The sequence below is a fragment of the Hirundo rustica genome, chromosome 10, assembly GCF_015227805.2.
Source record: "Hirundo rustica isolate bHirRus1 chromosome 10, bHirRus1.pri.v3, whole genome shotgun sequence".
In the NCBI taxonomy this organism is placed as follows: domain Eukaryota; kingdom Metazoa; phylum Chordata; class Aves; order Passeriformes; family Hirundinidae; genus Hirundo; species Hirundo rustica.
In genome coordinates, this window is record NC_053459.1 from 15532531 (window position 1) to 15555191 (window position 22661).

Below are 22661 nucleotides of genomic sequence, written 5' to 3' on the forward strand. Positions count from 1 at the left end.
TTATGGGCTGTTATCAAAATGTCCACAAGATTCAAACTTTCCTCAGCAAATAAAATTTGTAATGTTTGCAATAATTGTAATACTGTTTGCAAACCAGCAGTATTGCAATGGAACTTTCCACTGCAGGATGTGAAGGAGAGAAGGAAACAACGCTGCACTCAGGGAGGTGACGCTCGCCCCGACTGCCGCCCTCTGGGTCTTAATTCCCCTTCTCTAACTCCCGTAGTTAAAAACAGCCCCTGCTTCATGTGGTGACTGGCCTCTTCCAGAGGGACTGGAAAATGCTCTGCCTCTCTCAGGGGTGTGAAGAGAACCTCCTGACCAGGAAGAAGGAATATGGACAGAATGCCAGCAAGTTGGTTTTTATCTTCAATTTCTTGGACTATTGCACACTATCAAAAGTCTTTTGCTTCTTCATACCCTGCAGTTCCTCTTCAGCTGAGCTGTGAAGTTGTTTCATCTACAAACTCAATAAAAACTCTCAGTGACAAGCCTACAAGATTTATGATTTTTGTCATCTTTAAATAGACATCATAAAAAATAATATATTGTCAAGCTGCTGAATTCATTTTCTGGGAATTGACACTTACTGATAGCTGCTAGTAAGGGATAATGTGGTGACCTGCTATAGTAACAACCAGATAAGAGCTGGCAGTAAACCAAAAGGGGAAAAGGACTTCAGGTGAAACATTTTCAAACTCATGTGCCTGAAGTCAAGCTTTGAAATGCATCTGTAAACACTAAATGAGAGGTCACCTTTTCTGAACTGCTGCATCCCCTCAGCCCCTGCTGAAGACAAATGCATAGTACTATGGAACATCATACCTCAGGCTGCTTTTTTAGTGGCCAAGTACAGATATGTATTTCTAACGCTGGGTGCCAGATAAAAAAAATTGGCCTCAAAGAAAAGAAAAACTGCAATGTGTTATAGGTGCAGTATCATACTCTCACTGCACAGTTATTTCTAGTGAGAAAGATCTGGTGCTAACTTGTGTTTGTAACACTCGGGCCCAAGGCCTTGATTTTATATTGAAGGAAAAAAAAATCACACTTTGGCAACAAAAATGAATATTTTCTTGTTTTGGGGAACAGAGAAGACAAGGCAGCTCAGGGTCTCAAACCCTCCAAAATCCACTCCCCAAAGCAGCCCACTGCCCCCATGCCAGGGCCACATTTGCTCCTATCAAACTTGCCATGGAAGAAAAATCTTAACAGGGCTGGCTGGCTGAGCCAGGGCACCCTCTTAGTACCACACCAGCAGGAATTCAAGACAGGAGCCCAGCAGGTATTTGGTAGCAACATTGAGATTCCCAACTAGAAATGGTCTTTGCCAGAAGTGTCTGGAAGGTCATCCTTGAGATACGCTCAATCCTGCTTTCCTGATGTGAATGGGATAGTGTCCATGGAGAGTCTCCATCCCTCCCACACCTTACATTTCTAAGATTCAATTAACTGAGACATCTTGGGTGACACCAAGGCACCTGGCTGTTCTCTCAAGAATGTACATTTTTGGCAGAGAGACATCCAAACTGCTCCTCTCTGCCAGCAGGAAAGACTTTCAGTATTCCCTGCTCCTCTCCATGCTAGAAATCAAGAGGAAAAGTGTAGCCAAAAAGGGAAGACAGCTGCAGTGACCTATTAGTTACATCCCTATCTTAAAAGGGAGTTTCTGCTCCCTGTCTCTTCCCACAGAGTCACTGAGTCCCTGCCATGTTCCCAAAACTGTTGGTCAGCATTACTCCAGTTGTCCAATATTTCCCAATGCTGCAAAGCACAAGAATTAGGAAATGATGCCCTGTCCCTAACCAAGGTCATAGGTGCACAGAGCTGGTCTACCACAGCTGCCACCCCCAAGGCATCCCTTTTGTAACACTGCCAAAAAGCAGGCAGGGCAGAAGCTTCCCAGCTTGGATGCTGCATTATGGAGTTGCTGTCCTGTGATGGAACAGAGTTAGAGTGGTGACCACACTGTTAAAATTTTGCTTCCAGCACACAGGTGGCATGTTGGGTGCTAAATGCTTCAGTCTGTCCCCATAACATGACCTGAAACCCAAAGAAATCCATTGGGTCTGAACATTTCTGCCAAATTTACTTGGATTTGCACCAAACTCTCTGAGTATGGCTGTCAGTGCAGGACAGCAGTGACAGGGAGGGATGGATCCTCACCAAGGACAAAAGCAGATGGTGGATGTGTGAGGCTGAAGATAACACCCAGGGGTGACCAGCAGTATCCCTGGTCCCAGTCATGACAGTCCACCCAGACATCTGAACAAAGGTGGTGGTAAAAAGAACAAGGGTGAGGACTGCAGCAAAGAAGCAATGAAGCTGCAGACAAGTGAATAAATAAGGGATCCTGGGTGTACAAGATACAGCCAGATAATCAAGAAGGAAAAGCATATATGCAGTGAGCAAAGCCAGATCTGCTGTAATCAAGATCAAAGACAGTATGCTTTGATGTGCTGGTTTTGGCTTAATCCATGACATTTGGGCAGTTTCAGAGCAGATGAATTAAGGGGAAGGCAACAACCTTACAGGCTAACCCAGGGATACTGGGAGATTGGTACCAGCACCAGCATGAGCTACAGGCTGAAGAACAGCCCGGCCATGTCAAAGCTCAGGGATTAGGCAAGGGAAACCTAGGAGGTTAATCTCTCTTGCAGATGGATCACAGTGGCCTGCAAGGCACAGCACTCACATATTTCAGCATGACCAACCTGGCCAGCTGCAATCCCATAAGATTTAAACAAAATGTGGCTCTTAGCCAATAGATTGAAGGTTGAGAAACCTGTGTGCAAGGCAGATGCCAGAGCCCACAGCCAGTGAAAGTTTTTATGCACCAAAGGACATGGCCAGACCCAGCTTTGGCCTGAAATGACTGTGACGGGAGCAGAATATTTTCTCTTTTCAATGTATTGCTGTTTCCTGCACCATGTGGTTAGAACACTGCAGGTGACAGTGCAGCTGAATGCTGACACCACATACCACGAAGATTAACTTCTCATAGCTCTTCTTGGGGCTGAAGATGTGGAATCTGACCTTGGCTTTCATCTTGTCAGTCTTAGATAATTCTACAGGGTTGCTAAATGAGGTGCAGAAATAACAGAATGATCGTCCCTTTCTTGAGACCACTGCAGTCCCTCGAGCTCAGGGCTCTAGTAGCCAAACCAAAGTGCAAACCTCACGTCTGTAAAAACTGTCTCACAGGCAATAGGAAACTATGCTTCATTAAACAGCAACTCAGCGGCTTGCACATGTGCTGTGTTTTGTAATGTAACAGATTTAGGAATAACAGCGTCAAGTTTGGAAAAGTAAAACTCAGGAAGATTTCTTAAAGCTTTTGACAAGGGGGTTTGCAGTCATTTCCCTGTGGTTTCTCGTTTCTCTCCTACCTGGCAGAGGAGATGCATCCTAGAGCTCTGTCAAAAGCCCTTACAGTCACTCCAGCCAAATTCTGAGCACTGGGGCTCCTATGCTCTCCTATGCAATAACTATTCCAAAGCTGATTTTGTTTGTGGTAGGCACCAGTCCTCAGTGTCCTGCTTTCTCTGTGTCTTCCATTCCTCAGCTTTGCTTTGCTCTGGAGCAAACAGGGCTTCTGAACTTTTTCAATGCTTGCTCCTCTAGTTTGATCTGAGTTTCTGCATTTCCTGCTGAAACTTTCTGCCTCCTCTTCTTCATACAGGAAATTTTATCAATGGTTGAGAGGTTCACACATTAACCTCTAGAATGACTGCCAGACCAAGACCTTGCTGTCCTGTTAACATATGCACACTTTACTTTTGTCTGTAGCCAAGGATAACAAAAAACTGAAAATGTGCAGGCTCTTCCGTATGCAAGATTTCTCTGCCTTTTATTTGCATCTCAGGTGCTGTACAGAAAAAAGAGAGAATATTTGTTTTGTTCTTCTAAATGCTGCAGGTTCTGCAGAGTCCTTCTCATAGCCAGCCCTGCAAATGGTAGAACACGCTGTTCATGTGTGCAGCTCTGGAGAAACTGTGTACCTCTGAGAAGACACTTTTCAAAGGGGATGCAAAACAAAGTGCTTGGCCCCCTTATTACCACTGGTGCCAATGCATCCTAATGCCACCCTCTAGGCCAAATCACAATTGTTAATTTTCATTACAAGGTATTGTCTCCTAAGCTCTGGGCATCCCAAAACTGGCAAGAGCAGCTGGGTGCGCTTCTTTTGAAAAGCAGGTGCGCAGGCACAACTTCTGAACGCTGCAAGTATGCAAGAGAAAAACAACATTCCCTTTCTTGGAACTTATTTTCAGCGGTTGAACAATTCACAAAGAGAAACTGTTAGGGCAAACACTCAAAAGGTCAATCTCTAAATAAACAGAGAGTGTGATGAAAGGGGTTAGTTGTTAGAAAGGAAGCTGAGATGATCACAAGTCAAGAAAAGCAAAGCAGCAATGAAGTCAGAGCAGTGTGAGCATGCTAGAAATTTTGGCAAGATCACATGTGAAGACACAAAAAGAAAAAGCTACACTTCCCAGTCTGAAATGGCACATGCCCCGAAAAATTCTTTACTTTTCCCTGGGATTATCACCTACTTTTACTCAGTTTAGGAGGATCAGCTGGTTTTGTACTAGAAATAAGCATCAGCTCTCCCCACCTAAATGGTATATTCATACTTAGACAACGGAGGAAAACTGATGTAACTTGCACCTACTACAAAAATCTTGTTTTTTCTTCATGCCTGAATAGGATTTCCCTCCAAACCAGATGAACATTTCTCCCTAGCAAAATACCAGCAAACCATGGTGCGTAGTTCACATTAAAAGGAATCTGTACAAAGTCCATTAAGAAAAACAAAAAACAAACAAACAAAAAAGATGATGACAACATTAGACAAATTATAATAGTTGAAAATATTCAGGGAAACTTTGATGATGTAAATACTGTTTATAGGTTTCCTATTTTACAGTATTTACTTTGGGGACTTGCTTGTTTACCAGTCATATGGCAGTGTCACATTGATTATAAATACATACTTTACAGAAAATGCAGAACTGTAGAAGTTAGAGATCAGTTCTTGGCTCTGAGGTGAAATTCAAATCTGATTATGTATCCCAGTTAAGGACTGGCTTTCCTATAATGGGCTAAGCTTCAAAGATCAGCACTGTCAAAATTTGGCTGTATAGCTTGTAGCTTGACCCTAGGTAAACCTCAGGCAGCACCATTTGTGGTTCAAAACAAACAAATAAAAAAAAATCCCTTGATGTTTCTGAGTCATCACATTGCATTAGTTCAATATTCAAAGGTGAATTTGTCTCAGTCAGCCATAGAGCTTTTGGTGGGATTAATGAGTGCTTTGTGGCTCAAAGGTGATTTGGCACTAAGGACACCACTCCTGTGCAGGGAGGACCTGTGTGAAAACAGCCATGTGTTCACATCACAGAGCCTTGTGCAAGGCTGAGAGGGCTGTTTGCAACTGCAACTGCTTGGAGCTGGGCCCCTGAGAACAAGGAGAGCACTTTAGACATTCCTATGACTATCAAACATTTGCTAAAATGGCAAGATAAAATCTTTCCTCACACACCAGTAGAACCTCTCTGCCATCTCAGATTGTGCTGTAGGTCTTGTCCTTTTCCTCCTGGCACACATCCAAGACAATGTAATTAAAGGACACATGGCGTGACAAGAGTAAAAGATACGTCAAATATACACAGATCACCAGCCCCAGCTGAACAAGTGCCAGTGTCCCAGCACAGACCAACAAAGGTGCTTAAGAAAGTCAGCAGCTCTGTAGACACTGAATGACAAAAGAAAACTCTCCAAAGCAAAGGCAGGGACCAAAACAGCTCATGCACTGGTGGGGAAAAGAGAAGGTCTCTGAAGAAGCTGATCTATATACAAGGCACCAGCAGATTTTCAAATGAGACAGATAAAGAGAGCAATGGATACATGCAGTGGCCTTCCAGAACACAAGATTGCAAAAAGTGGTATGTCTAACAGTCCCTTGGTTTGGGGGGGGGGGGAAAAAAAAAAATAAAAAAAAGGAAGGACTGCTGGTTTTACTGATCAGGATGCTGAAGACACAGGAAAAGAAATAGCAATGAACTTCTGGAATTCATTACTACTACAACGATATAACCAAGACAAAGACTGATGGACCAACAGAGCACCAAACACGATTTAAGTCTGGCCTTGGTCTTGACCTGTCACTTTTAAGTTAAAACCTGCTTGTGCTGCAACAAGGAAAATGCTGAAGGTCAGCTCTGCAAGGTGCTCAGTGCTTTCACCAGAAGCCAGACAGTTGTACAAACTCCTTGTTTGTTAGACGATGCAAAAAAGAGATGTAGAGTGAGAGGAATATGTGCATTTGTGAATCAGCAAGCACTAATGTGTGTTGTGGTGGCAAGAGAGGGAAAGCAGGGAGAGATCAAACAAGCAGGACTGACTATGCCTTGAGCTACACTGAAAGCTTTTCTTGAGGTTTGCTCTTTCAGTGTCATCCACAGGAGGAATTTCAGGCTTGCTGCATTGTCAGGCTGCCCTAGCCTTTTGACTAAGACAAGGTAGAGGATAAACTTACATGCTGTGTGGGCAGTACTGTCCCTTAATAAAAAACACAACCAAAGGATTAATTGAGATAATGCTTTACTGAAGGCGGCTGGTGACCGCTGGCTGTCCCCTTTCCCTTGCAGACAAGCAGACAAGGCAGCTGCGCTCTGCTGAGCAAACACACACACACACAAACCCAGCCTGTTTGCTCTGCTCACTGCCCCGTGCCTGTGCATCCCAGCCAGAGAGCCAATGTCATTCCAAAGTATCACTCAAAAGACATCAGGACTTCAGCTCCTAGGCTTACCAGTGGTGCCCAGCAGCTCCCAGGAGGACACACAGACATGGCCCCTTCCCTCAGAGACTCTCTGAGAGCCCAGTGAAGCAGGAACCAAGGAAAAACGAGAGACTCACTGAAATTTGGATTTGGCGGTTTGGATGGCCTCACAGAAAACCCTGCAAACCTTACAGGTGCCATTACAACTTCCCCTTTTCAGGGGAAGCACAGACCACTGCGTGTCAAAACCTCTGGGTTCACTTCCCCCACTTCAACACCACTTTCTCTTTGGACTTGGGCATGTTAATTAAACCAAACAAGGTTTGGTTTTTGCATCTGCATGATGAGCACTGCCTGTTCAGAGGCATTCTTATGGTCCTTCACTGCTTGCACACAGTAATGTCCAGGCCTCTTTCCTTGGGGGAAGATTTAGTGATCCCACCAGAATTCCTATGAAAGGAGAATGAGCCACCTGCATTGCTCATGCCTGGAACAAGCAGGCTGATGCGGGAAACCCCCTTTCACCTCTGGGCGAAACAGCTTAACCACAGCAAACCTCAAGGAAAAGGAAGGTAATACAGGGTCCAAGCTGGCAAATTCTTTGATCAAGTGTGCTAAAGGCTGACATTAGGCCACTCAAACATCATGTTTTGGTTAAAAACAACTCATTACACATATTCAGCTGACGGCTGTAGGAGTCAGTCCTCAGTACTTTAAATTTCATGAATAGGAGGCACAAAAGAGCAGAAATCATGGATGATGAGCCAACACCGAGGACATGGGTAGAGCTCTAGAAGTGTTATTATCCAGCTGATGTTTGTCTATACACATGTGCATGCATTTGGGTGTCAATATCCCACAACAAACCTCCAATTAAATGTATGTCAGCAATCGCCAAGTTGCTTCTTTTTGTCAGGTAGGGTTTCGTATTCATCCTAGTACACCCACAATTTAAGAGTCCTTATGGTTCTCTCAGCACTCAAATCTCTTAAGCTTCTGCCAATCTAGATCCACCCAGGGGCAATCACACAGGTCTGAGGAAAGCCACACACCTTGGCTGAGGAACTGCAATCTCCTGCAATTCAAGTGAAAAATCAGTGTTGGGGAAGAAAGGCATCTGCAGAACAGCTGAGGCAGATATGAGCTGATATGAAACCACAAGTAATAAACTCTCAGCAGTAAAAGCTCAGTGCAGCTGCCTTGCTCACTGTCATCACAATGCTCTGGACCCTGTACACTGACCCTTATATATATTCATCACTGAGGAGGAGTGAACAGCTGCCTCTTGTGCAGAGCGTAAGAGAAGCAGGAAAAAAACCTCTGTCCAAGAAAAATAGGATGTGAGATTCAGAGAAATCCTTCTGGGAAAAATCAGGAGTAGGGGGCTTGGAAAGAAAGCTTAGGAAGAAATGCATATCCATAAAAATGGCCCAAGTTTTCAACATTATTTCTGCTTCATATCTGTAAGGATGCACGTTCACAAGCAACCCCTCCTGACACCTATCTTTGCTCTCTACCCATACTGCCAACAGTCCCTCCTGATGAGGTTCACATCACTGGTGGTGTCTGCTGAGAAACAGCCCCAGACACTCACAGCCCACTCTGAATGCTACAGCAAACCTCCCCAGAAATGGATGGGTTTCCACTGCAGGGTGTCATTTACTGGAGCTGTGCTGTTACAGGACTCCTCTTCCTTCTTCTTTACAAGAACTCACACAGGGATATCTTCCTATATGTGAAGTAAAATCTGTTTGCTTAGAAACAATGTCTTACGAAAGAAAGTATTGAAAAATTTTAAGGCTGGTAACCAGCAGGGTTAAGGTGTTGATTCCCCTAGAGCTAACCATAAAGTCACTGTTGTATCAGAAACAGGTTCAATGTGTAACTGTTTTACTCAGGCAGGAAATAAGAGAACACAAAAGGCTACTCTATGATCTACTCAGTCTCCTAGTTGTTGCTTGAGAACCCCAGATGACAATACTATGTTAGCCTCTGATCTATACTCCCAGCTGTTACTAAATCAACAGAGTTGTTCCAAAGTCAATTACTGCTATAGTGACATCAGTCTGTATAGTCAGTCAATATACACACTGCAAAATTAAAACTTGTATATTACAATTCAAGAGCCTTCATAGGATAGTTCAAAGTCACTGCTAAAATGTTATTCTATACAAATTCTATATATGTATTTCATATATGAGGTGTTGTATCTGCTGTGGCTTTTTTGGATGTCTGCTTGTTTCCATTCCTGGTTTCTCATCTCCTTCCAGCAACAGCTGGAATTACTGTACAGAGATAGCCTGACTCCAGCTGCAGCACAGCTCCTTTCATAAATGAGTTTGTTTTAAAGCCTTCTAAAACCAAATGGGGCATAACGTGGCCACCAAATGTCTGATGAACCATCCCAGGCTGAAGACCAAAGGAAACTGGCTGAACAATCCGGAACACTGGGCAACAACATCTATTCTCTTCCTCATTTCCCAAATTCTTTGCATCTTGCTCCTCATAAAACATGCAGCTGCTCCACTAACAGGAAAGCTGAGGATGTCAGTAGTCATGCCTGATCTCACTGCTCTTTCCCCGTGCTTGGCAACAAAATAAAACAGGGACGGTGAGGGACCGCATGTTTCTGCTCTAAGCACATACTCAGCACGTGGGAGGGTGGGCCACGTTCATCCTAAATCCCACCAAAGCTCTTAGATCCAGACAAGGTCACAGCTCTGCACTGCTCCTCAAGGAATGTATATACCCTACTTTCCTAATGTCGACTTATTCATAAAACTGTATGACTTGATTAAATAGCTCATTCTCCACCTCTGAGGGAACCTTTTTTATCTGCCTGGAACAGGTCCTTGCTCTCTGTCTGTCACCAAGGGAGGAGAAAGCCACCTGTATGAGCCTGGCTGAGTTACTTTCTCCCTCTGTGAGTTTGGGGAAATGACCATAATAGCAGAATATTGCCATAAGCTTTTCAGAGGCTTTGTGAAGAATTTAGTTGAGATTCATAAGAGAGCTCTAAGAATATAAAACACTACATAAATGCTAAAAGTTAACTGTTTTTAATAGCCACAGATTTAAGAGAGATCTTTCTTTCATTTCTGTACAAAGGTGCAGAAATATCCTTCATTTCAAATAACCACTGTGCCTGCTGTGAGAGGCTCTGCACATGATTTTCATTGCCTTTCCACAGAAAATAGGAACACTACTTTGCATTTATAGACTTTAAAACTAATTTGCAGACAATCAAGTCTCAAAGCCCCCACTGTGATACAGGAGGTAAACATTATACCTGTTTTAGAGAGGAAACTAAGAATAAAAAAGGTTAAACCACCAATCCTAAAGCCAGAAAGAAGACGTTTGAGAAATCAGGCATGATAGTAAGGTCTGTCTAGATGCACGACTGCTCACTTTTTCTTCTTACTGAACAGTTAACTCTTCTGCTCTCAAGGTTCTAAACATCAGGGTGCACACGCCATATGGCAAGAGTGGCCACCACATTTATCTGTATTACCACCATATTTAATCTTCTGCAAATACTTCTGTTGACCACAGAGTGTGCCTGGAATTTCATGAGACCATTTATTCCATTTTCTAACATGTGTGGCAGTAGAAAATTGTTGACGACTAAAAGTTAACCAAACATTTATTTTTAGAACCCAAGTCCAACGTTATAGTGTCTGGACTCATAACTACCCATTTCTCCAACATTAAGCCACATGAGAAAATTGCTAGAATGATAGTATTTCCAGGGCATATTTGAGTCACTGCCCAACATCTAAACTGGGAAATAATATAATTTCTCAGCAACTGGCAGCACAGTGGGAGACAAAGCTCGAAGGAATGCATCTTGAGTTAAAAAATCCAGGTTTTTACTTTAAAATAGGTTCCTCAGCACTAAACACGGGGTGTTTTTAATTTCCCAATGACAGAAAAACAATTAGGTTCCATGGTATTGAATTCTCGGCATTACCTAGTATTTAGAACAATTACTAAGCATCACTAGCAGAATTATAATGGTGATAACCAGGGAGCAGCAACAGCAGCATCATGGAGACTCAGAAACATACCATTTTCTAATCTGATCCATCCTAGAGAAGGTGCTATGGTCCCTGCCTGGAGGCTCTTTCTGACCAGTACTCGGAGAAAGATTCCTATGAACCTCAACAGTGCTTACAGCAGGAATTTCCAGCCCAGGTGAGACCACCTTGGCTTGCTTCCTCAATGGCCCATGGGAATGCTAATGTGAAAGAGTAATGTGAAAGAGTGGGGGTTTTTGCCTTTTTTCATTTGCATACAATTATTTTTCTTCCTTGGATGTGCAGGCTCCACATAATGAATTTAAGCTTCTGAAGAAAGGCTTTCCTAGATCAGGGGAAGGACAGCTCAGAAGTAATTTGCTGATGCTTGGGGTTTGCACACTGAAAGCCACGGATTTCCTGCCCAGGATAGCCTCTCTCCTCGAGAGGAGAAGCTGCCTATGGTGCCTCACTAAATAATTAACTCCTAAATAGAAGCAGAAGGGTTGATGAGGGTGATGAAGGTTTAGGACTGCAAGTCTTTGTATCCTTTCTAAAAGGAGAAACAGATGTTCCCAACCACCACAAATTTCCATTCCACAAATCTCTTGCTCTGGCTGGTACCTTGGGGCAGTGACTTCCAAATGCTGTATTAAGAAACAAACAAATTAATTGTTTTGCTGGAAGGTTCGAGAGAGAGTCTGGGGCAGAGTCGGAGGTTGAACACATTCCCTCACACAACAGCTCAGAAGGCAGAAGACAGCATTGGAAAATCCTGTTCTAATACTGCTCTTTTTTTTGCTGGTAATCAGGGTCTCCATGACTGCCAGTTCAATTGGAGAAGAGCCCTGGAAATTCTTCTGCTTTGTCAGCGACATGGTCTCAAGCAAAGCCCTGTCTAATCTGTCAAATACAGTCTGGATGCTTTCACTAGCATTAATTTAAATTTCTAAACAAACACCAGACCCTACCAACTCGTGTAATGGTGAAGAAGTTAATTTTATCTGAGATGTTTGGGTTTCCTCCCCTCTTTTGTCTCCCACTTTAAATTGATGCCATCTTGATTTAAAAACATAAGAAAAAAAGGGGGGAGGAATTTTTGAGTGCTGCCCGCAGATATCCATTTGTATGCTTTTTCCATCTTTTAACCAACGAACAGGAGGGGGGAAAAAAAGTTAATTTTGCTAGCAGCCTGCTGTGGTATAAATAAAAATAATAGGTACATTCACAGATTTTGAACTTTTTACAGCCGCTGCTGCAAAAAGCAATTTTAATTTATAACCACGGATTCTTGCAAAACATATAACGAAGACATAATAAAATGGAATGTTTATCCTGTGGCTCCCATTAGACCTCTTCCGTTCGATGGTTGTAACTAATGACTTGTTTTTCCACTTTTGTATTGGAAGCCTTATTATTGGGCTGCACAGAGCATACCTTATTTGATTTCCCTAGCAAGGTCTGCACCTCTTGCTGAAGCCTGCAATTAGATGTTCATGAAATAATATTAAAAAGCTGCATAATCACATCTATGGTCAAAAATTAAAAAAAAAAAAAAAATAAAAAAGCCAGTAACAAGCCAGCTCTGTTTGTACAATATTGTACTGAGTACAATAGACTAATGTTCACTCCAGTGCATGTGTCCTTTTGACTAACAACTTCTATCTGACAACCTTTTTTTGGCAACAGAACACATTGTACTTTTTGGATAATTGACTGTGGAATATAATGTTGTTTATTCAAAAGCAGGTCACACAGAACTGAGCTTCTGAACTTATCCTTCTACCTCTCTTATCTTCATGCTGTTTAAATTTATACTGAACTTCTTTTAATTACACATATGATTTTAATTTGTGTTCTGTATTTAATCAGTAGAAGGTGACCTGATGGTGAAATGGTACAGAAAGGTGGGTGGGAAGCTGAACTCAGATTTGAAAACTATTTGGATGTATTTATTGGTGAGCAACCTCACAAAGAAACAAACACAAGCACATGCAGTCCCAACACTGTCCAGTACCTATAAGGCCGTATTTGCCTGCAGTACAACTGCACTATTTCTCTGCACTGAAAAATCTACTAGAAAGACTCATCTACCACTTGCTCAGTGATCTGGAAATTCTACAGCAGCAAAAGGCCTAATTTTAAGCCTAAGCCTTTGAGGACAAAAACCCTGAGGGAAAGTGATGTAGAAACACGTAAAAGTTGTGAAAAATCTAGATGACGGGAAATGCAGTTGAGAAAATGGGTTCAGGGGAAAGTTTTAACTGAAGTATTCGAATAAGGTCGTGCAAGAATTTATGTGCTTCTAAAGCATGTTTTTGGGATGCAGCCTGTGAAAGAGAGATCACAAGTAAGTATTGCATAATAGGAGGGGGAAAGGATTTTGATGCAGCAAGGAACAGAAAAGCAGCCTTCTAACACAAGCTGAAGAAGAAGATGCAGGGCACTCTTCTGATGCTGATCATCAGGTCAGGAAAACACAACTGTCACCGGAATCTTTGAGTCTGCAAGATACACATGAAACAGAGGTTTACAAGAACACAAATGTTGCAGGGCACTTCTTCATGGCGATTTCTTCTGTTGGGCGACTTGGACTGCAATATAAAACCCACCAGACTTCCTGGTGACAGCCTAGAAGGAATCCACCAGTAGCATATACAGAGCACGACCTTCCCTGTCCACTTAGGCCATTTTTCTCCAGGGAAAAGGCATGAATTTTCACTTTAGGCTCTATCGCCTCAACAACAGAAAAGAAAGATTTTATTTAATGAACAGCCAGCTCTCACAAAGCTGGTGGAAGCGCTTGAAAAAAAGATTCTTCAGGTGTCGGTTAAGTAGAATCTAACTAGGCAATAATAGCTTGAAAACGATGATAGCTAATCTGCTGTATATTTTAGCTCAGGTGTGGTTCCATTTTACTGATTACTAAACTAACCATAATAAGTCAGGTTAAGTTACAGCAGACTCATTTGAGGAAATTTTGTTTGTTTGTTTAGAAAAATATTTAATTGCAAGGACGAGGGATACTGACAGTAAGAATAATTCATTTGTCTGTGCTGGTGCTAAGCCACACTATGGATAATGCTACATTGATCAGCTAACACACAGCAGCTCCACTCTTCTAATTTGTTTTGTGTAGCTGACTTTAGATGGCCCATTTCAATCTGGACTATTTTGAGGAGCCATGCGAAACTAAGTCACTGCCCTATTAGTGTGGATAAAGAGGCACATGAATATTACTCTGCTACAATCAAGACGTAGTTCATTTGATACTTTTTCAGTAGAGAGAATACACTGCGCCCGGAACAAAGAAGAAAATGTGACTGGAAAGTTTAGAACCCTTAAATTAATTCTCTAGACAAAAAGTTGAGGCATCATACTCATAATATCATGTTATGTAACTTGCTGTGGAGCCAGGCAGCTACTAAGTGAAATACTATGAGTTATAAAAACAAAATGTTGTTGTGAAAACAATTTTACAGCTTTATAATTCACTATTATTTTCATTTAAGAACAAAACTGTCAGCGTAATTGCAGATTCTGTTTGCCTTGCAGGAGTTCTTCCAGCCTGTGATAGGAAACCTCTTCTTTTTTTTTTAAACTTTTCTTCCCCCTAAAGGTTGCTATTAAATTTACTATATTATGTTTCTTTATAGTTATTCAGAGGTAAATCTTAACAGGAAGCCCATTATGTGGAGGCCAAAGTTAGTTTAACACCAGAACATTCACGATCAGTAAATGTAACTATATATTAGCAATTGCTTCATACCATTATTCTTGGATGAAACAAATATTGTATCAGCAGACATTATAGACTACTCTGTAATCTTTACAACTGAGTATCTATTTTTGGTGGGATCCTACATGGCTGGCACTGCTCACTGTGAACCACGATAGTTTTCTAACTTGCCTGCTTATTCAAGTACTAGGCTCAAGGGCCTATCTATGCACAACCATCCCTATCCATGGAAAAATGATTCATCTTTTAAACTGTGCACAGCCCCCTACACAAAGTGCTGCTTCAGTAATAAACCATTACTATTTTATCTGTATGCATGCCATTAAAAACTGGATTAAGACTGCAAATATGCTTCACAGAGGTCAGTGGGGAAAAACCACCCAAATATAGGAAGATCCACTCCAAATGACATGGCCAAAATAGGACATCACCCAAAGCATCATCTATGTTGTCACTGTGTTGTGATCATAGTCACATGTCTTAACACTGGCATCTCCCAAAGAGTTTCACATAAACAGGGAAGCCAGAGACCTTCTCACCTCAAACAGAAGAGCCACCAAACGACACCAGGATGCTCCACGTCTCCTTGTTCTGCCCAACTCACCTCATCAATTGGTGCCTAACCCTCGACAAGTTTCTCTACCCATTCAGGTTCTGGCTTCATTGCAATAAACTTGGCACTGACACAGAGGTTATCTAACAGAAGAACAGCTTCCTCACACGCCCTAGCTTTGAAAGAATTACGATGGGGTTGGACTTGAGTGTGTTTTAAAATGGAAGGAATCAGCTCCCCCAGTAATAAGCAGCACCATCACACACAGTAGCCAGAGTCTGCCTGCAAATTAAGTGGCACTCACTTTTATGGGTGCTGTTTTCTGTACTGAAAGCCGTAAACCTTGTAGCAAGGCCACCCATCCTGGTCTCATCATGCTGCAGACCAGGCTGCCCCTCAGAGACCTGAGCTCAGGCAAGCCCCACTTCCAGGAAACCAGCCAGCCTCCCCATCTGATGCTATGTACGTATACACACCCACTGCATCTTAAGACCTCAGACCCAAAATTCTTACGTTAGCCTGTAACACAGTGCAGCAGGATCTCTCAAGGTAGGCACTTGGTTATCAAGAGTTAACCAGCACAGAAACAGAGCCCTTGATTAACTTCAAGGTTGCCCCATGCCTTATCTTGTGTGGAGGCATTGTCCTCAGCTTATTTTAAGAAGGAGCAAGAAAGAACATCCAGGTATTATGCCAAAAGCCTCTTTCTCAATTATTCCTCTTGTATTTCTAACCCATTGTGGCTGACTAAAGGCTAAAGCTGCAAAAGCTGCATCCTGAAGCTGTAAATTTAAGTTGGTTTTTCAGTATATGCTGACCTGACTTACTCCTGTAACTGCAAGCTCCCTGTTATCTTTAACTTCAAGGTAATTGTTTGGCAACTCTTTGTTTCACTATTTCAGGAAAACAATTCAAATACATGATTCCTAAGAGAAAAAAATTATTAATTGCTCTGTCATCAGCTGGTTCCTGCTACTATATGGAGTGCTTAAATAATAAAAATATAATACAAAGAACAAAGAGTAAAGTTCTTAAATGAACATGTTAAACACATTTCATGCCAAGAACTGGGCTCTTTCAAAAGTCTAGGGTATAAACCAGACTGTGTCAGATTCCTGCAGTCAGGATAAGGACACCATTCTGAAAACACCTCTTCACATCCCTTGCCAGCACCTATTCACCTGAAAAAACCCAAAGATTTTCATGCAGAGATTTATTATAACTTGAAGAGGAAAACACCATTCTCATTGCCCCAGTATCACAAGTCCTGAGCTTCTCATCTTATTGTTAGACACAACTGCCTTCTTTCCCCTCCTCCTCCTTTTAATAGAAGCAACAGTATTTAATTTAATCCACCCAGAAGCAATGACAGAGTCAGCAGCTGATATACAGCTAGTGCTGGTTAGAACTCTGAATTACTGTTTTGTGAAGAATGTCAACATTTTGACATTTGTTGCTATTCTCAGGGTAGAAAGGAACTGCATATTCATCTGGAAATTTTGAAATGTCACACTGAACTCGCAGATTCAACTCTGAATTTCAGAATTTCACCTTCTATTTCATTTCACATTAGCTTTCCATTTTTTTAAATTTATTAAATGCCAAAGTAGAATATTTTAAATAACCCTCTTAAATTTTACGTTGTTTTGCTTTATTTGAGCATATTAAAACCACTGTCCCACACTGACAGAAAATCAACTTCAATAATCATTTTATACTGTCTCCAAGTTCCATCCATTGAAAATTTTTGATATGTGACTTTTGTGAAGACACTTGGGTGAAGATATAAAATTTTTGGGTGAGAAGACACTTCGGGGGAGGCAAGCAATGCAAAGCAAGCTGCCTGCCTTTCTCCACAAGTCAAAAGCAACACTAGGAAGGAATATATCCCTGTGACAGCAGGAGGGAATCTGGCAGACTGCTTTTATTCATCTGCAGAGAAGGAAAAATTTCTAGTTGCTAAATTAACAGCAAACAGCAAGAGAATTAATCTCAGTTCAAACACAAGTGCCGGAGGTATCTCCTTTATGTGAGTGATGGCAGACTGTAAAAATTATTAAACCGGTACAAAGAAGTGCATCAGTCATAGCAAAGGGCACTGGTGAGCATATGTTTCGGAGGCAAAGATGAAACTTCCAAGCAAATGTCTCCATCACAGGTATTAAATCAGTGGAAAAACTGACAAAAGCTGTGTAAAATGAGAAAACAGCGAGCCGTCACAGTCCCTTTTGGGCACTGCAAGCTGCATGTCAGGGCTGGGTGCAGCAGGCAGCAAAGAAATCACCTCCAGCAGTGCGGAAACCATGCAGTGGCTGAGGTCCGCTAGTCACGAGTGGCCACCGCCACCTAAACCATGCCACAAGCATGAGCTGCCTCATTAAATCCTCCTGGTTTACAGCTCTCTCCCCACTTTTCATGGTGTTCACCTGGAAAGGTGTGCAAAACTGAAGGGCTGTCTGAAGAGGAGGCCATGCTCCATATACACTGATGCCTCTATAGGTGCAAATGGGGATTCTGGAACCCGTGGCTGACCAGGTTAAGGAACTCAGGCACTTGTGCCACAACTGGGAGAACGGACACGGCTACCAAAGGGACATATCTCCTTCCAGCAAATCTGCAGCAAAGGAATGTGGATTTGGATGCTGTACTGAATCAGAGTTACAAGACACTTTTGTCCTCACCAAATTGGTAAATTGCTCTCAAGAGATCATTGGTTTTTTTAAGATTTACACCATTTTGGACCAGAGCCACAAAGCCGTCTCAAATGGCTTCAGTGGTACTTAGTCTAGATGTTGAAAACGTGAAGGTCCCTTTAGGAAGGAATGTGCTTCCCAAAGCCTGTGAGTAGAATTAGGAGAATAGCTGGGACCTGAGATCTAGGAAGAACAGAACTCCCAGAGACAGCCCTCAAATAGACCAGGAGATATATGAAGTCCCTAAAAGGTCCACAAATCACTTGAGAGATAGGACAGTGTCTCAAAAATGCTCTAACATGACCAAACCAGTGAAAGGAGCTAGACCTATTTGGAGATATGAGAACTCAACAAGGGTTTTCGGTGTCTTAACCAGTTCAGCACAGAAACATTTGGTGATAGATGAGTTGGTCAGCGGTAGGAATTTACCAGTCCTGCTTTGGCCACAGGGCAAAGTTCTGGGAATACTCCACGTCAGAAACTGGATTTGTCATATGTCTACTATGGACACCTTGGTGCCAGAAATGGGAGTCCCTAATGAGCCACCCTGGCCTTGTGCCCTCTGCGCTCTGGGAGAGGGGAAGTTAAGAGAGAGGCTTCAGATTTTGACTTGGTCTGAGCAGGCACAGCAAGAGCATGAGAGGAGACAAATGGTCTCATGAGAACTCTGCTGCTGCTCCTACAGAAGTTCCCACCACCAGAAGAGAAAGCTCCTGAGGTTTTTTGGATGTTGAAGCACATGAAGGTTTAAATGAGGACATGCACTCCACCAGATCATTTCCTAACTAGGACTTGGGCACTAATGATAGACAGTGCTGCAAAAGACTAAAATGCCCAGAGGCTTTGCATGCATGACTCTCACTCCATAAGTGGCCGTAGGACAGAATGCAATGTGGAATTGCATGTGAGTAAAACTCATTGTTTTCGGCAGGCTTTAAGAACCAGTACAGATTATTTGCTGTTCCCATACCAATCCAGATTTATTTTGGATCAGCAGCGACTTCAACACGATTAGTACACAACTAAAAACACAGATCCACAGTGTCATGAACCTCTTCCTAGCCAGAATGCCAAATATAAACCTATTTTTTTTTACCCTTTGAAAACATGAAACCAATTTAATGAAAAATTTTGCCTCTCACAGTGGTGGATCATGGTATGTGTTAGAATTAAGGACCATAAACTCTTAATCTCAGATGGATTTGCTACAACATTCTTAATATTTTGCACACAAACTGTGTTCAAGATTAGGCGTGCACTTTTCTGAATACATTTAGAAATTGTTTGATATTTTAAAATCATTCCCTTTCAAGAAGAAAAACTCCTAAAGGTCATCTTACATTTTATGTGGTATGTATTAATGCTTCTTACCTCAAGGTCTCAAATCAACCTTGAAAAGGCAGAACACAACCAAATGCAGACTCATGTGTGTGTGTGTGCGCGTAGGAAAATAAGTTAAAATTCATATGATAGCAAAGTCAAATTACAGTGACAATTCTACCTAACAGATATCTGGCTCTAGCACAGCCTTCTTTTTCCCTTTTAAATAATTCCCAAACTCAATTTTATGAATGAGTTACTCTGCAGAAGAAGAGAACAGCACATGGTAAGGCTGGACAACACTGCTTTAAAGGCAAAGCCTGTCACCAATATGTTACAGAAGATCTGTAAGCTCAAAAGAGAAGTAGGCAAGAAAACAGCTATTTAGCAGGCTGGAAGACAAAGTTTCTGGAGGAATTTATCATCAAGCAGATGATAGTCTGTTCTGTGGAAGAACTGAAATTATTTTTTATAGAGATATTTATGAAAGTATTTCTGCATGCGTATTTGTAAATGCCACGTGCACACACACCAACACATATATAAATATATATAGGCATACATGAAACCCCAAACTTGAGCTAAATTAAATTGTCCCTCCAGCTTTGTAATGCAAATGAGACTAACAGGCTTGTGCTGTTTGTGGTTCGAGATGATTTGCGTTTCCATAGAGATGCTGACTGAACTACAGTTTTTAAATTTTTTATATATATAAGCCTACTTGTATCTATAAAAGTCTAAATATGGATCTGCTGTACCTCAGCATTTCCTCAGTGACTCCACTGGAACCACAACAATTTTCACCAGTTAAGGCTATGTGCCAATTTTGTGTCTTTCACTACTTTTCAGTCTAAGCTCTATACCAAGTACCTGCAGAGCTGAGAGTTTATTGCTTCTCTCCCTGCTTCAAAGATTCTTGTTAAAGAAGGGGAAGAAGAAAGAAAAAGCAGCTTCTTCGCTGCTAGTAGATAATATTTCATGAACCTCTGTAATTTCTTGCCCTCTCTAAACTACCTCAAGAAACATCTTTGCCCTTCAAAGTTCCCACTGTCAGGAAACCTGGAACACAGGGAAGACCATCTGTGTGCTGTTAGAGAAGGAAATTACAAAGGGACAGGCTGTCTGTTATGTGTCAGAAGCTTTTTCCCCTTTCCCTGTGAGCACCCACAAACTCAAGAGCACGATGTGCTCAGACGTGCCAAGGTGGGCCTGGGCAGCAACAGCATCATTGCCTCCCTGCCTCACCCTTTGTGGAACTTGAGCCCATCATACACAACGAGGGCCCCACAAAGCTAAAACACTTCTGTCCTCCCAGAGCCACATTAGAGACGTCCACCAGCAGAAGTGACAAAAACCAGGCAGGGTAAGCTTGGGCAGAGAAACCAGGCAGACCCTCTTTAACTTTCTATTTCAAACTGACTTCACTTAGTGAGGTCCAGGCTCTTTTTGAAGTGGATGGGGGCCACCCGGTGTACCAGCATCGGAGAGGAGAACCAGAGCCGAGCCCTGTGGGGACTCATTTCCATGTGGTTTCAGTGATAAGTGATCTTTGAACAGCGACACACCAGAGGACAACCTCCGCAATCATGCTGAACCACAATCAAAACCAGCCTCTCACGTAACTCCCATTTGCCTGGGGACAGGCAGGATTATTTGCTGAACCAGGGATGTCCACAAGAACATGAAGCAGCTCATACCCAACCTCTCACTTTATTTTGGGAGTGCCCAGAAGAAAAGGCTCCAGTTCAGCGATGCCTTACGGAGGCACAGCCAGGGAGCTCCTCGGGCAACATGTCACAGGGACAAAGCCTCCCTCCCTCTCGCGGGCTGACACCATGCTTCCACACATGAAACCATCTCACCATTTGAGGCTGATGGTTTTTCTAAGCCCCTGCAGAGGCTCTTTTCAAAGCAGATGAGAATGCCCTATTCCCAGCTTTTAAGAAGCCGTATGTAGGGGGACCTGCCCCGCTCTTCTGATAGCACCGCCTTAACCCCCACCACCTTTCAGGGAGTGTTCCCAGGCCACGTTCAGCCACGTGGCTCTCTCAGGAATGCCAGTGACCACCGGCATCTCTTACCTTCTGCTGCAGGGCGGGCGGCTGCGGGGCCAGCACCGGGTCAGTGATGTAGGTCTTCTTCGTGCCCGGTGGCTGGTAGAGCCCAGGGGCAGCCTGGCCCATGGCATTACTTGCAGGATAGGCCGGCTCGGCCTTCCAGGAGCTCTGTGGCACATAGGGCGCTTCGGAGCCATTCCTGCCGCCGTACCCCCCGTAGTAGGGCTCCTGGTAGCGGCCCTGCGGAGGCGCGTAGCCGTAGGTGGGCTCGGTGGGCCGGCCTGGCGGAGGGGCATAGCCGTAGCCGGGCCCGTGGGGCTGTGGCGCTCCGTACTGAGGGGCAGCGGGCTGGCGGGACGGCGCCGTGGCGTAGGGCTGGCCGGGCCCCAGGCTGCTGTAGTGGCCGGGCTGCGGGCTGGGCGGTTGGTAGTGCGGGCTGGGCTGCGCCGTCCTCACCTGCACGTTGAAGGCCGGGCGGCTCGGCGTGGAGGCCGTGGCGTAGGAGGCCGGCACCGGCTGCGGCTTCAGGGTGCCGACGGGAGTGACCGGGATGGGCGCTGGCTGCCCCGGGCCCTTGGCAGTGGACTTCTTGGTGGCAGTGAGGGGAGGCTGGTTGGGGATGATCATCCGCTTGTGGCCAGTGACAGGAGTGGACACGGATGGGGTGGCGGCAGTGGAGCTGCTTGAGGTGCCAGAGCCCTGGAGAGCAAGGAGAGAGACACAGGGTCAGCAGGAGGGGCCATTCAGGCTCTGGGTCGAGCAACAAGGGTGGAAATGGGGGTTTACAGAAACATCTGTGCAGAAACTCAAACTGCTTAGGAAAGCAAGAATAACCTAGGGCCATGCGTTATAGCCTGGTAATAGCAACCTTCCCCTGCTCTGACAGAACAGGGACGGCACCACAGCAGCCGAGCAGAACAGCCGTGCATGGCATTTCATCTCTCCTCAGCGGCTTCTCCTCCGCCTCCAAACAAACAAACAAATTAAAAAATGATACATACAAAAAAAAAAAAAACCAACAACAAAAAAACAACAAAGGCAGACTCGCTAGAGGATAATTAGGGAAAACCCCATGCATTCCTGTGAAAGTGAGGCCGTTATGAAAAAGACAGAAAGTGAGATTATAGTCTCTACGGGGACATGAAATTCCTTGGGTTCCTATAGCACTTGTAGGGTTCTGCCCCAATACAGGAGTTCCTTTAAATGCAGAGGAGGCAGCAGATTTGGACAGCCTGGAAGCAGGTTCCAGGCTGTAAAAATGAACTCTGATCAAAGTAAGTCACTGAGGTGTCCTTATGCTGGCTGTACTGGTTAAAAACCTGGAGTGACCCCAGAAAAGTTAAATGCTACACATGCTCCATTAAAGGGCAGAAAGCAGGTCAGGATTTCCAAGAGCTTCAGAAGCCGGCTCCTACCATGGAAGCCATGTAACCCTGAACCAATGCCACAAGCACAGCAATGGTGGGGGAGCCAGGGAAGAGGACCACAGCAAATGC

At 43.5% G+C, this 22661-nt stretch overlaps 1 protein-coding gene across 12 annotated transcripts in view; it reads right to left on the reverse strand.

Moving 5' to 3' along the window:
* LPP (LIM domain containing preferred translocation partner in lipoma) overlaps positions 1-22661 on the reverse strand; it is a 332936-nt gene that overhangs the window by 107699 nt on the left and 202576 nt on the right. For all 12 annotated transcript variants that reach the window (XM_040074760.2, XM_058422024.1, XM_040074753.2 and 9 more), the window contains one exon: positions 21190-21864. In XM_040074760.2, the coding sequence (XP_039930694.1) occupies positions 21190-21864 (675 nt within the window). The remainder of the gene's footprint in view (positions 1-21189; positions 21865-22661) is intronic.